The sequence below is a fragment of the Lucilia sericata genome, unplaced genomic scaffold (genome assembly GCF_015586225.1).
Source record: "Lucilia sericata isolate MDLA Ls3-8-SP2 unplaced genomic scaffold, ASM1558622v1 Contig000822F_arrow, whole genome shotgun sequence".
NCBI lineage: Eukaryota > Metazoa > Arthropoda > Insecta > Diptera > Calliphoridae > Lucilia > Lucilia sericata.
This window is the reverse complement of record NW_023994814.1, coordinates 198559-215117: the sequence shown is the minus strand read 5'-3', so window position 1 is coordinate 215117 and position 16559 is coordinate 198559. Positions and strand designations below refer to the sequence as shown.

The 16559-nt window shown below is 28.5% G+C and overlaps 1 protein-coding gene across 1 annotated transcript; it reads right to left on the bottom strand.

The window, feature by feature from the left end:
- Window positions 1-2659: 2659 nt before the first annotated feature.
- Window positions 2660-12598, bottom strand: LOC119608324. The gene is given in 17 exon segments (XM_037962696.1): window positions 2660-2752; window positions 2754-2869; window positions 2872-2979; window positions 3040-3135; window positions 3195-3279; window positions 3281-3389; window positions 3481-3529; window positions 3610-3814; window positions 3873-4045; window positions 4107-4208; window positions 7459-7782; window positions 7849-7944; window positions 8004-8194; window positions 8483-8531; window positions 8610-8814; window positions 12270-12445; window positions 12517-12598. Coding segments are annotated over 17 exon segments (2232 nt in total). The 5' UTR covers window positions 12572-12598.
- Between the last annotated feature and the right edge of the window lie 3961 nt (window positions 12599-16559).

The window sequence follows — 16559 nt, the reverse complement described above, 5'->3', positions numbered from 1 at the left end:
CAGTGTCTCTCATAATTATTCGAATTTGGGTAAACTATAAAAAGAAACCAAATTTAATAATATATTTTGTGTGCAAAATAAATAAATTAATTTGTTATATTGTCTAGATAGTCCTTATGTTTGATATCACGCTTTTTAAAACTTGAAAAATTTGTATTGACTTAAATTAATTGTGCTTTTTTAAAAAAAGTCCATGAAATTGCCTCACAAAAGTATACGAATTTTTCCTGTATTTCATATTTGATCATATTATACGCAACACAAATTTTAGAATCGAATGGTTTTTATGCGTAATATTGTTTTAAAGGGGTTACTATCCACGGAAAGGATATATTTTTGGCCCATTTGGTCCACAATTTTGGGGAATTTGTACCCTTTTTCATGTAATATCATTAAAATAGCGATTTTTGACCATAATTGTAAATTTTTCTCCTTTTTTCCAGAGATAAAACAAAAATTTGATATGGGACTCAAAAGACCCCTTGGGGTATCTAAAAATAATATCTTTTTGTTACAAGAATCTGTATTTAAAACGTTCCAAGATAAATTATTCGGATCATTCTTCTTTCGCTATTCAATATATTGGAACTTAAGTCCATTTTTATAATACTAGGATCAACTATTTTCGGGGAAAGTTTTCTGGTATATATTCTTTTAGATATCAGCTTTTATACATTTTAAGTTTTCAATGTGTTGTGGAAGTGTACAACTCCAAAACATGCCTCGAAGAAACACCATTCAAAATAGTAAAATCATTATTTTATATACCAATGGCCTCCATGCTGCATGGCACGATATCATTATGATCACATCAAAAATGTTGATATGTGTTTAAATATTATTTACTATGATCAAATTAAAACCAAAATTTAGGACTTACAGTGTTATTGTAACGGGCAACATAAGCGTGAAAGTTACGAGTAGTAAAAACTGAAATCTACTATATAGGATGACGTTTTGTTAAGGCATGTTTTGGGGTTGTTAATACCGCTATAATATATTGAAAATTTAAAATACATTAGTGCCAATATGTACATGAATATACACTAGACAACTTTGTCGGAAAATATCGTCCCTAGAGGTACGAAAAGGGACTTATGATCCAGATAATTCAATTAGAAACTGCAAAACGATAGCAAAAATACATCTTGGAACGTTTAAGTACAGATCCTTATAACAAAAAATATTATTTTTAGATACCCTATGGTTTCTATTTAATTCCAATATTAAATTTTGGTTTTATCTCTGGAAAAAGGGTGAAAACATTACAAATATAGCCAAAATCGCCATTTTAATGATATTACATGAAAAGAGGGTACAAATCCCCCAAAATTGTGGACCAAATGGGTCAAAAATATATCCATGCGGTTGATAGTAACCCCTTAAAACTATATTAAGCATAAAACCATGCGATTCTAAAATGTGTGTATCGTATAATATGATCAAATATGAAATACAGGAAAAATTCGCATACTTTTGTGAAGTAGTTTCATGGACTTTTTTTAAAAAAAGCATAACTAATTTAAGTAAATGTAAAGTTTTCAAGTTTTAAGGGGCGTGATATCAAAACTAAAGACTATCTAGACAATATAACAAATTTATTTATTTATTTCCCACACAAAATATATTATTAAATTTGGTTTCTTTTCATAGTTTACCTAAATTCGAATACTTATGAGAGACACTGTATATATATATATATATATATATATATATATATATATATATATATATATATATATATATATATTTATATATTCTGAATTTTATTATCATATATCTATATTGTAGTGATATATGACCTTTAATGTGGGCTTGAGTACAATATGAGCCGACCTCTACAAAATTCACTAGCTTCATAAAACAAATATTTTTTGAATTTTAGACCTAGATTGTTTTAAAATCTAATAATGATCCAAATATCCTTCTGAGGGTATGCGTCAATATTTTAATGTGTTACAATCGGAATTATTAACTCAATATACCCACCCATCTTTTTTATTGAAAACATTCTAAATGTATTAAAAAGTTTTACTTTAGTGACATCGATATATAAATATCGGATTGAGTCATAATGTGCCACCAGAAAATTAACATTCTATAAAGGTAATCTTCTTTATTTCAACATTTATGTCAATACAAATGTATAAGTGTATATCATGTGAACACTATTATAAATTTTTTATAATAAAGTACACTTTCATCATTATAATCTTCTATTGTTCCATGGACGAAGCCTATTGAAAATTGTTAAAATCTTTCCATGATTTCACCTAGCCCTCATACAACTAAACCCCCTGAATATGACTTTTGAGATCAACATTTGTTTTAATATACTCGTACTAGACAAAAAGCGGTACAACAAATTTTATACTAGCTTTAATGACCCTGCTGAATTTTTTACTGAACGGGCATCACTTGGCCCATACAAAGCCCCCCTCAGAAAATTTGTTAAATATCAAAAATAAACACAATTTTTACCGCTTAAACGTAATTTAAGAAGACATCTCCTATCAAAATATCATGATTTTAGGTTCAGCCGTTTAGGTTGTACGACAAATTAGTCAGGAGCTCTACTTTTTTATATATGTATATAGAAGATATCTTTTTATTTATATATTAAAATATTTTATATTTATATATTAAAAAAATCAATGTTTCAGTACATATTATCCGTTATCCATTGTATATAGTGAGCAACATTTGTAAATATAGATGGTGCTATTATACGGCCACAGCCAGTAACACCAAAAACTTACAATTCCGAATTGTATAAACCTTGGCTTGCCGTTGTAAATGTCTCTATAACCCAAAGGTCCACCAGAATCTCCCTTACAGGTGTCAGTCAAATTTTCACCACCGGCACAAATTGTCCCCTTGTTATATTCTGGCGAAAACGAAACGTTCTTAACTGTGTTTGACATTCTACGTGATTTATATTTGATATAACAGCAACCTGGAGAACATCGGATAACATATCTAAAGTAATAAAACGTTTTCATGCTGATCTAGCATATTTCAATAGAAATCGTTACAGACCTCTTTCGGTTGCTCCCCATCCGGATATGACATACTTATCATATTCTTTTGTTCTTAAATTGTCGTATATTGGCAAACAGATAGTTTTAATATGTTCTACATAAAATTTTATTAAATAATTTTATAAATACATAAATATCAAAAATTTTACTTACGTTGAATGCGAACTTTTCTATTGAGACGCAGTAATGCAAGATCATGATGTACATAAGTTTTTGTATAATGCTCATGTTTTATAATTTTCTTCAATGCCAATATCTTCGACGGGTGGAGAACAAATAGTTTTTCTACCCAAGTTTTCACAGTCTTGTTCGGTGCTAATGCGATGTTCTCCAAGTCTTACTGCAATACTGAAATATATGTATGTCGTAAATTATGTAGATACTTATTTGTTTTATTTATTCACTTATTTATTAACTGTGAATTAAAATATATACCTACAGTGTCTTTAAGGTTTCATTAATACAGTGAGCTGCAGTTAAAACATATTCTTAAAGTAAGAACAACAAAACTTTAAATGAACATTTGTATATTTTTAAATAGAATTTTAGATTTATTAAAAATACTTACGATCACTTATTAATGATCCTCCACATTTGAATGGCTTTATAGGATCGTCGTACTTTAACAAAGCCATCCAAGGAAAACCATATAATTTAGCATCTCGACCGTATGCTACTCTATTTGTGTTTTCTATGCCGCAAGAATTATTTGTTAGTAAATCTAAACCGAGAGGATTTAATTGAATATCAGACTCTTCACAACATACCAAGTGCTTTAAATAATCAATTATACTAAATTTAAAATACAAACAAATATACTGTCATACATACAATATGTCTCATAGTTCCACATTGTAGACTCAAAAGCTTTTCTCGATCAGCATTGCTAATTTTACCGCCATTGTCAAGAATATTATTAACTATTCTATATGTCGATTTACAAGATTTCAAAGGCATGCACAGGCCACTTCGATGATTGGGAAGTAAACAATTAGTTCCATACTCTGTTTAAGAAAAAATATATTCATATATGCAATGAAAAGAAATAATTTCAAAATTTCTTACGTCCTTGTGCAATTGTCCACAGTAAAGGAATTATTATTATGAAATCGTAAAACATTATTCTTCCGTTCAGTGAGTGATATGATCTGAAACTTCTTATTAAAAAAAATTAATTTATATACAGATCAATCAATCTTTTTATAATCATTTATTTTTAAAATACTTCAAATTAGTGTTGCCAAAACCTAATTGGAAAAAAAAAAAGCTTTTTCTATTGTAAAATATTTGATTTAAAATTTTTAAACTTATTATGAGATAATTTTAATACAGAATAAAATTTGTATAATTACTGGTTTTAGAGTTTTTGATTCTTAATTTATGTAGCCCAAAAAGCGGATTTTTAATATTGCTCTCCTAGAATTTTTCAAAAATTACTCTATTTTTGGTACTTTTTTATAATAATGTTTTTAGCTAGTAGAATTAGAATTGTTTCTGAGGATAGCAAAATCAAACTAAAATCATTTATTAAAGGACTAGTTCCGGAACCGTTCCATTGAACGAGTGAATTGATGCGCAACACATAAACTTTTTGTTTTGAATATTTATACCCTACACCTCTATAGTGGGGAGGGTATTATACGTTTGTGCTGATGTTTGTAACACACAAAAATATTGGTCCTACCTTACCTTAAAGTATACCGATCGACGCAGAATCACTTTTTGAGTCGATTAAAACATGTCCGTCCGTCTGTTCGGCTGGCTGGCTGTCCATGTAAACCTTGTAAGCAAGGTATAATTTGATGAAATTTGGACCAAATGTGTTTTTTGGCACAGGGACGAAGCCTATCTGAAATGGTTGAAATCGGTCCATTATTTCACCTAGCCCCCTTACAACCGTACCTCCCGATTTGGGCTTTTTATGGCATAATTACGTCAAATATGCTATTATCTCTCCAAAAATTGGCACAAATAAGTTTTATATAAGTATATATGATATTTTCCAAAAGAGAGGCCCTTATTTGACCCTAGCCCCCATACAAACCCCCCTTCAAAAAATGTCTTAAACGTCTAAAATTGACTTATAACCATTTGTATCGCAATGAAACTCAACATAACTAACTGTTATTTAAAAATATATCCTTTTCTCAAATTTAATAAGGATCAGCCGATGTTTGACCTATACTCTTATATAAAGCCTCATTTAGAAAATTTGTTTTTTTATGAATAAATTACTTAAATACATTGTAAAATTCAACATAGTGTAGGGTATTAGTAAGAAAGTAGGGTCGGCCATGCCCGACAATACTTTCCTACTTGTTTTGAAACCTGGTTTACAGTTATAAAGATATTTTAAGGAACATTCTAATGGGAAGACATAAATTAAATCCTTTTTTAAATACATATATTCAGGTCCTGTGACGCAAATTTCTCTTTAGTATCTGCATATTTTGAAACAATGAATATTATAGAAAATTCAAAAAGTTCCGGAAAAGTACCAAAGCGTCCTCTTTTATAGGCAGTCACCTAATCCGGGCTCAACTTGTTTATTTTCATGTTTCTAGGTTCAATATAATAGAAAATTAAAAAAGTACCTTTTGAACAACGATAAAAAAGGCAAAGAATATTTGAAAATGCTACAAATGGTGCTAGGTGGTCGATTACCTTTTTGGGTGCTAAATAAGTTTATAAGATGCTAAATCTAGCACTAAAAGTGCTAAATTGGCAACACTGCTTCTTTCTATTGCAGATTGAGATAAGAAAATTTTAAGTAAAATATAAATATGTAAATCGACTTAAACATAACAAGCAAGACTGTCATAATGGGCTATACCGAATCATATACACTCACCATCAAAGCATGTGATATACATATTTAAAGTGAATTTCGGAAGACGGCCCTATAGGATTTTATGAAAGGATCCTTCTGGTATTTATTTATAAGATTTACTCAATGACAAGATACATATTTACTAGAGCTGCAAATGAATTATTCATTTTTGAACTAGTTCGCAAATCATTCGCACACAAAAATTAATTGAATAAAATTTTAGTCAATTCAAATGAGTTTAGAATTGAAAATTACAAACGCAATGACAAAATCAATATGTACATATACCCCTATTTTTTATGGTTCGTATAAAAATATTTTTTTGGGCTCGCGTTCATATAAAGTTCTAAGAAAAATAATTTATTGAATTCTTAGAATACAGATAATATACATAGTATGTAGCCACCGGAGGTTAATTATAATTTTTACTAATTTCCAATTAATTTGGCAACGTTTTGTATATCAAAAGTCAAGTATTTTGTAATTAAATAGTCTTTCTTTCAATACAAAAATAATTTTATGTATATTTCTGCATACAACTGAACTTTAACGAATTAAGGAGATTCCTGATTGAATTGTACCAGGAGAATAGAAAGTGCAACATGAAAAAATCTTTGCGTACATCATTCTGTGGACCATTAGCATTAACTCTGTGTACTCAGTTTTTCATAATCAATTCGTATGTCCCTGTAAAATGACCTTAAACTTTAAAGAACATACGATTTCTATTGATGTAATTCCAAATATATATACAAAATTTGGTATTAATACTAATATCAACAGAAGCTGAGAACCTCTGCTTCAAATTAATATTATTTATTTCAATTCATCAGGATCAAAAAAGAAATGAAAACCTAAAGAAAATTTGTCACAAAAAAATAGTTAAAAATTTTTGTTTCGAAAATGAGACCTTTTTAAATTTAATTTCTTTTTCGATTTGAGTCAAATAAATAATACAGATAGAATGTACAGATTCCCAGCTTTTATCTGATACCAATATTAGCATCATACAATACATATAAATATTTAAAATATTCGTTTGGAATTGTAAGTCCTTTAAACTTTGAAGTCCTTTTTTAAGGACATAAGAGTTGATTACAAAAATCAGAGTATGCAGAATTCCTATATATGGAATCTAATTTTATATGCATATCAACTTTTCTATGTGTGAAAGCTTTTTTCAAAATTGCTACAGGGTGTTATAGGTGCTGCAGATAGATAATGAATTTTACGTAAGATATGTAGGTAAGTTTTGTAAATTAAATTGTTACAATAATAATAATTCCTCAACAGTTTCTCAAAATTAGTTCTAATCTCTAATCTCCATAATATCGTATAGAAATCGCTGAATAAAACCATTTTTAAATAAAGTATATACGTTCCTTAGAACTAGTTCCGAAGTTCCGAAGACAAATTCTAACAAAAATCATTGATTTAAGAACTAGTTACAGAACCGCTGCAAACATCCTCAGAATCAGTTCCGAAGGTGACAATTTCGATTTAGATTTACACATGTGTTATTAAAGATAATTTGATTATTATAATTAAAAATAGTTTGAACACCAGGCTACATTTTTCTTATGTCCTATTTTGCACTGATATGATCCGTTATCCATTGCAAATAATATGAAATATTTGTATAACTAGTTGGTACTTCCTTAACACCGCACGCTTCCAAACCTAAACTGACAATACCAAACTGTATAAAACGTGGTGTATCATTATAAAAGTCGCGATATCCCAATGGTCCACCAGAATCACCGCGACAGGTATCTACTAAATCTTTGCCACCGGCACAAATTTGTCCCATTGTTATTGGCCATCGAAGGCGATGCATTCTTAACAATCTCTCGCACTCCATGCGATCGACTTTGTTAACAATAGCGACTAACAGAATATCGGATGTAGTGCCTATTAAGTGAGAAAATATACTTTTAATTAGAGAATAAAATTTAAAAATATAATATTTGCACTAACCATTTTCTGTTGTACCCCAACCAGAGATGACATATTGACTGTATTCCTTATTACGTAAGTTATCATATATTGGCAAACAAATGGGTTTTATATGACCTGAAATTAGAGTCAAGTTATTCACTGTTTTATGATTTAGTTGTAAATTATAAACTTACGTTGAAATGTAATTTTTCTATTCAAACGTATCAAAGCTATGTCATGATAAAGGCTCCTAGTGTATTTCTCATGAATTATTATTTCTTCTATTCCAACATCCTCCACAGGTGGAGCACATATATCTTTTCGTGGTGTTTTAATACAATCCCTTTCTGTGCTTATTTTATGTTCTCCCAAACGTACTGCATTACTGTTCAAAAGTGAAGAAAAATATGATAAAGGATTAAAAAATTATTGATTCAATTTTAATAAAACTGATTTAAATGTCAAATTACTAAAATTAAAATTAATCCTGGAAACAATATGATCTGTTCTCAGGACTATTGGCTATCTTAAATTTACAATAAAACGTCCTTTTTAAAGAATTAAAAAAGAACTTCAGATGGTGGTTTATACATAGACATAGGTCATGATCTTATATATTTGTTTTATTCTATATATAAGTTAAATATAAAGATTTACTATTATAAAGACTTACAGTAAATGTTCCAATTTATGAACACAATGAGCTGCCGTTAAAATGTATTCTATTGGAAATTAAAAAAAAAAAAAAAAAAACAATTAAAATTTATGTTAAATATTTAACAAAATATTCATTAACTTACGATCACTTATTATTGTGCCACCACATTTAAAGGGTTGACGTTCATCTTTATATTTTAGTAGAGCCATCCATGGATAACCAAATAATGCTGCTTGATGACCATTCGAAACTTTATCCACACTATAAATACCACAAGTATTATTTTTCAATATGTTCAAACCATCAACATTCAGCTGAATTTCCGATTCGGTACAGCAAACTAAAGTCTTCAAAAAATACAAAAAAAATAAAAATTATTGTATAATTTTGACCGACCAATATTAAATTATAAATTCTGATACTACATAGTTAACGATATCCTACTTATATTCAGTTGATATGGGCTAAACTGAACAAGTGATTCTTTCAAATTAAGTTTCAATTACACAGACGAGAAAAAATTAAAAAAAAAATCGAAACCCAGGGAACAATAAAAGTGGGCTGACATATAAGTATTTTATTATAAAATATGTGGGAGACATGCTAAAAAGAGTTCTCAAAACTTTCGTAAATTCTTATTTTAGCCCTAAAATGTTTTAAAAATTAACAAGATAAAAAGTAGAGCTTGGTTCCTGAATTGAACAAAAAATAGGAAACATATAAAAACAGGTTTTAATAACCATCGTTTTGGATAAGGCAGTTAATGTAAGAATAGGTTCAAATCCCGAAAGTGCCATTCTACTAAACATTAACATAGGACACTTCAAATGTTCTGTCGCAAACATTTATAGTAAATTTAATTCAGACATAAAATTTATTTTTTATACCCTACACCACTATAGTGGGGAGGGAATATTGGGTTTGTGTTGATGTTTGTAACGCACCAAAATATTCGTCCTATACCCACCTGCTTAGAATCATTTTCTGAGTCGATTGAGCCATGTCCGTCTGGAGGATGAAATTTGGCACATACGATGTTTATGGCCCAAGAACGAAGCCCATTGAAAATGGTTAAAACGGCCTATTATTTTACCTAGCCATATATAATAGAAACCCCGAAAAGGGCTTTTGAGTTCATAATTATGTTAAATATACTTGCATCTTGTTAAAAAGCGTCACAACTAGGTTTTATGCAAGTCTTGATGACCTTGCCAAATTTCCTAAAGATCGGTTCTGATTTGACCCTTGAATGTTTGTTTTTATACCCACCATCAAAAAGATGGGGGGTATATTGTTTTTGTCATTCCGTTTGTAACACATTGAAATATTCGTCTAAGACCCATAAAAGTATATATATTCTGGGTCCATATTAGATTCTAAGACGATCTAGCCATGTCCGTCCGTCTGTCTGTTGAAAACACGATAGAGTCCAAACGGAAGTAGCTAGAGAGCTGAAATTTTGCATAGATACTTTTAGTTGATGCAGTTCGTTTGGTATTGAAAATGGGCATTATCGGTCCACGATTTCGCCTAGCCCCCATATAAGGTCCCCTTCAGAAAATTTCTTTAACGCTCATAACTGACTAAAAGAAGCACCTATAGCGATGAAATTCGACATAAACATATTTTACAGAAACCTTAAAATCTTTGTAGAATTTTATAAGGATCGGTCCATAATTGACCATATCCCCCATATAAGCTCCCCTTCAGAAAATTACTTTAACGCTTATAACTGACTAAAAGTAGCATCTATAGCGATGAAATTAGACATGAACCTATTTTAGAGAAACGTAAATCGCTTTGTAAAATTTTAAAAGGTTCGGTCCATAATTGACCCTACCCCCCATATAAGATCCCCTTCAGAAAATGACATTAACGCTCATAACTGTCCAAAAGAAGCATCTATACCGATGAAATTCGACATGAACATATTTTATAGGAACCTTAATATCATTGTAAAATTTTATAAGGATGGGTCCATAACTGACCCTATCCCCCATATAAGGTCCCCTTCAGAAAATTACTTTAACGCACAAAACTGTCCAAAAGAAGCATCTATAGCAATGAAATTCGACATGAACCTATTTTATGGAAACCTAAATCGCTTTGTAAAATTTTATAAGGATCGGTTCATAACTGACCCTATCCCCCATATAAGGTCCCCTTCAGAAAATGACTTTAACGCTCATAACTCTTTAAAAGAAGCATATATAGCAATGAAATTCGACATGAACCTATTTTATGGAAACCTAAATCGCTTTGCAAAATTTTATAAGGACCGGTCCATAATTGACCGTAAACCCCATAAAAGATCCCCTTCAGAAAATGACTTTAACGCTCATAACTGTCTAAGAGAAGCATCTATAGCGATAAAAATCGACATGAACCTATTTCATAGAAACCTAAATAGCTTTGTAAAATTTTACGAAGATCGGTCCATAATTGACCCTACCCCCATATAAGATCCCCTTCAGAAAATGACTTTAATGCTCATAACAGCCTTAAAGAAGCTCCATAACGATGAAATTTGACATGAACATATTTTATAGGAACCTTAATATCATTGTAAAGTTTTATAAGAATCGGTCCATAATTCACCCTATTCCCCATATAAGGTCCCCTTCAGAAAATTACTTTAACGCTCATAACTGTTCAAAAGAAGCATCTATAGCGATGAAATTCAACATGAACATATTTTATAGGAACCTAAATCGCTTTGTAAAATTTTATAAGGATCGGTTCATAATTGACCCTACCCCCCATATAAGGTCCCCTTCACAAATGGCTTTAACGCTCATTACTAGCCTAAACTAAAATCGTTCTAGAAAATTTGACGAGGATCGGTCCATAATTGACCAAACCTAAGAGAAAGTTGTTTTGATAATAACAAAAGCATCGATTCTTAAATATCAAAGTTTATTTATAAGGAAGCATTCCTTTTCGGCACAGCCGAATATAACACTCTTACTTGTTCTTCCATAAATTGTTTAAATATATCAAGACAAATGCTTTATTATTAAAAATAAATCACATTTAATATTCATAAAAGGTCTGGGGTATCATATGGTCGGCCACGCCGGATTATACTTACTTACTTCTTTAATATTATATTAACCTCAAATCCGGATAGCCCTCCTGCACTTATAGCTCTGCGAATATTAAAGACTTTGAAAAATTTACTTTAATGACGCTAGATCATTGATTACTTGGAGCGGTTTAAATTACCACTGGTCACTTCTAACTTAATTTCTTTGTTTGCCGAAAAATTAGAAAGTTTAGTACAATACGATTCTAAATCGGGTAAATAACGACAGGATTATTAGTAAATTAATGAGACGATGCGGAAATGTCAAATATTCGTATTTCTTAATTGTTTGTGTATTTAATTGAATACATACAACTTCGCTTATAACTCACTGTATTTATATATATACGTGAAGAGAGATTGAGATTAAAAAAAAAGAGACCGGCATTTTAATATAATAATAGAAGATATTTTCAATTGAAAATACTGAGAGTAGATTCCAAATTGAATATAGATTTTATAGAGATAAACAAATAAAAAACACATTATTATTCTCAACTCGGTTTAGTGAATTTGAAACACTCTATAACATTAGAAGTCACTCAACACCTTAGAAGTTTTTAATAAATCAAAAAATATTGTGTGTACTAAATGTTAAGTATAGTATACATACATATATTTAAAAGTTAATTTATATGACAATCTCGAAATGATAAAAATTTCTCTTGAAGTAATCAAATGCAATTTTACAGTTAAATGTTAAAATATTCTACTTACTTCATTTTTCATAGTACCACATTTCGATGCTAATAATATCGCTCTTTCTGAATCTGTTGGTTTACCACCTCCACTAGTAAGAATTATATTTAAAAGTTCGTATGTTTTTTTACATGATTTTATGGGTACACAGCGGCCAGTTTGTTGATTTTGCATTTGACAGTCTTTATCATATTCTAGACAATTAAACAATTTAAATCAATGAATCATCACGCTAAAAAATTAGCAAAAAACTGAATTCACTCACGACCGTTTGTAGTAGCTAATAATGCTACAGAAGAAACAAGTAGTAGCCAAAACATTATATTAAAAAAATATTTCTGTTCTAAACAAATCTTATTTAAGCCTGCAACTATAAATAAAGAACTGATATTGAAATTCGTTCGGGTTCTAAATTTATATATAAATATATGTACAATAAATTTGCACAACAGCAGACACAAATAACAATACTTAACAGACGCTTAAGAAAAATGTTTAAAACAACAAAGTATTGAACACATTAAAAAAGTAATACTTATTTATTGTGATGACTATATTTTAAATCATTTATTTCTTTTTACATTTTACTCCCGTATAGGGATTCCCAATACACTCCCTAAAATATTAAGAGAAATGTAAATAATAAAAAACTATGATGGTATCTATTTAACATTCAAATTTTTCATTCAAGTTTTTAAAAATTCTTATTATTAAGGTATAATTGTGAGTTTACAAAAATATTTCTAAATTGAATAGAAAAAATATTAAAATCTATTTCACGCTTATTTCTTCAAAGATAGATATGTATATAATTAAAACATCATTCATTCGTTAATTTTCTTGTCAAATGTTTTTTATTAATACAGAAACCTAAATTTGTTCAATGAAGATTTTCATTCATTGCTTGTATAAATTAGCATATCTTATATTATCATAGTATTATTATGCTCTAAGTTAAAAATGTTTAACTGAGTTTTAAACCAGTTTTCGTAGACCGAATTCACCCGATGACAGTACAACATTATTTGAAGGTATATTCGAATATCTTTTGAAATATGCATGTATGTAAATCGATTCGTTTTAAAAAATGAATTTCATTGCGAATCGATTTGATGTCGCCAAAAATTATTTTTTTATATTATTTAATATTGAATTTCTACAGTTTTTCATCAAATTTTATCATATTTTTTTTAATAGATTCTCTTAAATAGAAGGCAATTTGTTAAAAAAAATCCCTTGATCAAAACTCATCACACCCTTTCTAATCGGTCGATTTCAAATCATTCCAAATCCATCATATATCGGATTATTATGTATCTTTATGTAATGAGGGTCTTTAAAAAAATATGGTTATATCCTACACCACTCGGGTTCTATAATGTTCCTAATATTATGGTCCTAAGTATACCTATAGACCTAAATTCAACATACATACATATTTTATAACATAAATCACATTTTAAATTTTCTTATAACTGGTGTTTCTTAAATGTTATTTTTTTAGTATGTACATAATATTGTTACTTTGGCCATTGCAGCTTATAATAAATAAATATTTATAAGAATTCACCAATTTCAGCTGCAAAATCTTGAGATTACGAGAAGAGGATGATCATCTATATAAAATACACAAAAACAGCCAAAGGAGCATAATTGTTTGAACCATAATTGATTACCGACACCAGATTAACGATGACCAGCCATTGTATTGTACAATTCCTAAGAATTTTTACTTTAAGTTGTGTTTTTTATATAAACTTTTCACTAACCACAAAACTTTTTGTGAAATAACTGCCCGATTATTATGTTTAAAATTTTGTACAACTATTTGAGATAACGGACCAAATGAACAACTTTTTGGATCACCACAACATATTAATTTATAGAGATTTTTAAATTATTTATTTATTTATTTATATTTATTCATCCCACACTTAACATTTTCTGAGACATAACCATTTAAACTAATGGTATATTCATTCTTAATTCCAATTAATTATACATTTATTTTACAGAAAATTTATGTTTTTATTGCTTTAAAATAGCATTTATTCAAAATTATACAAAATATGTTTTTTATAATTTTTTATACGAATAAATAAAATCAAATAAACATTGAATACATACAAAATGCATTTTTATTTAACTTTAATCAATTTAAAATATAAAGCCTAAAAGTATGCTTTGAAATTTTAATTAGCCTAAAATTAGCGCCATCTATTATTTGCACTTGCGATTTTTCAAAAATGAAAAAATTAAGTTTTCCTACCTGGCAATATTTCCGCTAAAAATCAATGCCTTTAACAAAATTTGGTCTGGCAATACCTTAACTTTTTAAGAAAACACAGACTTGCCAGACCAAATTTTGTTAAAGGCATTAATTTTTGGCGGAAGTGTTGCCAGGTCGGAAAACTAATATTTTCACTTTTTGAAAGATCGTTAATCGAAACAATAGATGGCGCTAAATGTACGTAAAATAAAAAATTAAAGCATACCTTTAGGAGCCATTTTTAATTAGTACATTAACGCAATTTAACAAATAAAAAACACACAACTTGTAAATCTTTTAATGCCTATTAACATTAACGACATTTATAAAGTTTTACAAGTGCACAAATGTTAATTACTATTTTACAATTTTATTTTGAATTTCTTTATTATTTTTCATAATTCAATAATGATTATAAATATGTATGTATTATAACAAAATTTTTGATATTATAAGTTATTTTTTTCTGTGCATCTTCTAAAAAATTTAAAGTTAAAAAGAATATTAAAATAAGAAACCATTCAGCAAATAATTTGAATATTAAAAGGAAATTTTAAACAAAAGTACATATACATATCAGAGCTGTAAATTAAAATTTTTTTTTTTATTTCGTTACGAATTACCAAAATTTTGAATAAACACAACAAAAAAGAATTGAATGAAACTTTAATCAATTCAAACTAATTAGCAGATATTAATGTCAATTCTTTTTCTATACAAGTTAATCTGTAAAATGGATTGCAAATCGTTTCCATTTAAAATGAATTTTGCGATTCACTTTGACAAATTCATTCGAATTTAAAATTGCGATTCATTTGAATTCATTCATTTTACGTGTGAACAAAATTAATTCAAAATTTGCTAATTCAAATTAATTAAAAATTAATGAATGATTCATTTACAGCAGTAATACATATGTATGTAAAAAAAATTTTTAGATATTTAAATATTACAACATATTATTAAAGTTAACAATGGTTTAATAATAATTGTTAACTTAATATTCGTTTTTGCATACGGCAGTTAGTCATTTGACAATCCATTTTCCAATCACATGCAAAAAAAAATGCAAACAAAAATAACCAATTTTGAATTGAAAAATATTCCATATGCTAAAAATTTTAAAATCTTGTTAAAATATCTTGTCTACAAGATATTTTTGATAGATATCTAAGCTAGATATTTAGATATTTACGTAGAGTGTCCACATTTTCAATCAATTGCCTGCAACGCGGACAAATCTCCACCCACTAGTATGTATTACAATAAATAGCCCAAAATTAAATTCCTTTAATTTCACTTTTGAAATAGTTATTTTTTAAATTTATATATAAACACCGAACAAATTAACGTTCTTTATAAAATCCCAAATGTCTGTTTATACCTATTTGTTTATAAATCTATGTAATTATCAATATGCCTATCTCTAATTACATTACCTAAAACCAATATACCAACTCACCAATATTGAATCGAAAGTGCTATCTAATGCAGAAATGTTAATTATCGAAATTTTATACATATGTAGTAGGTATGCTTTGTACAATTTTGTTTTTTTGTCGGTTATGCCTTTATGCAAATTTGATGTTTGGATGTGTCACAAACTAAAAACTTTTCCTTTTTTTATTTTTTGCATCATAGCATTATTTTGATTACTTACTAAGTAAGTATATAGTGTTAAAATGTTGTTCTTGTGTAATAATTCGTATCACTAATAAATGGACATATTTTTCAGAACCCAATCTGATTACTTCTTGTCTACTTAAAAAAATCAAGGGATGGGGCACTGATTTACCTGATCCAACAGTCATAAAAAGCCTTGTTCTAAAACACACTAGTTTTTAAATATCGTAAGTACATACATATGTATGTATGTATGTATATACATATGTATTTCTTTTTTGTCCTGGATGGATTTTGTATTACAATATGGATATATTTCATATCTTTGGTGCCGGTTTTAAGAGTCACTTTATATTAATTTATATTTACATTTTTCTAATTAATGTATTTGCTTATTTTTTCAATTAATCTTCAGA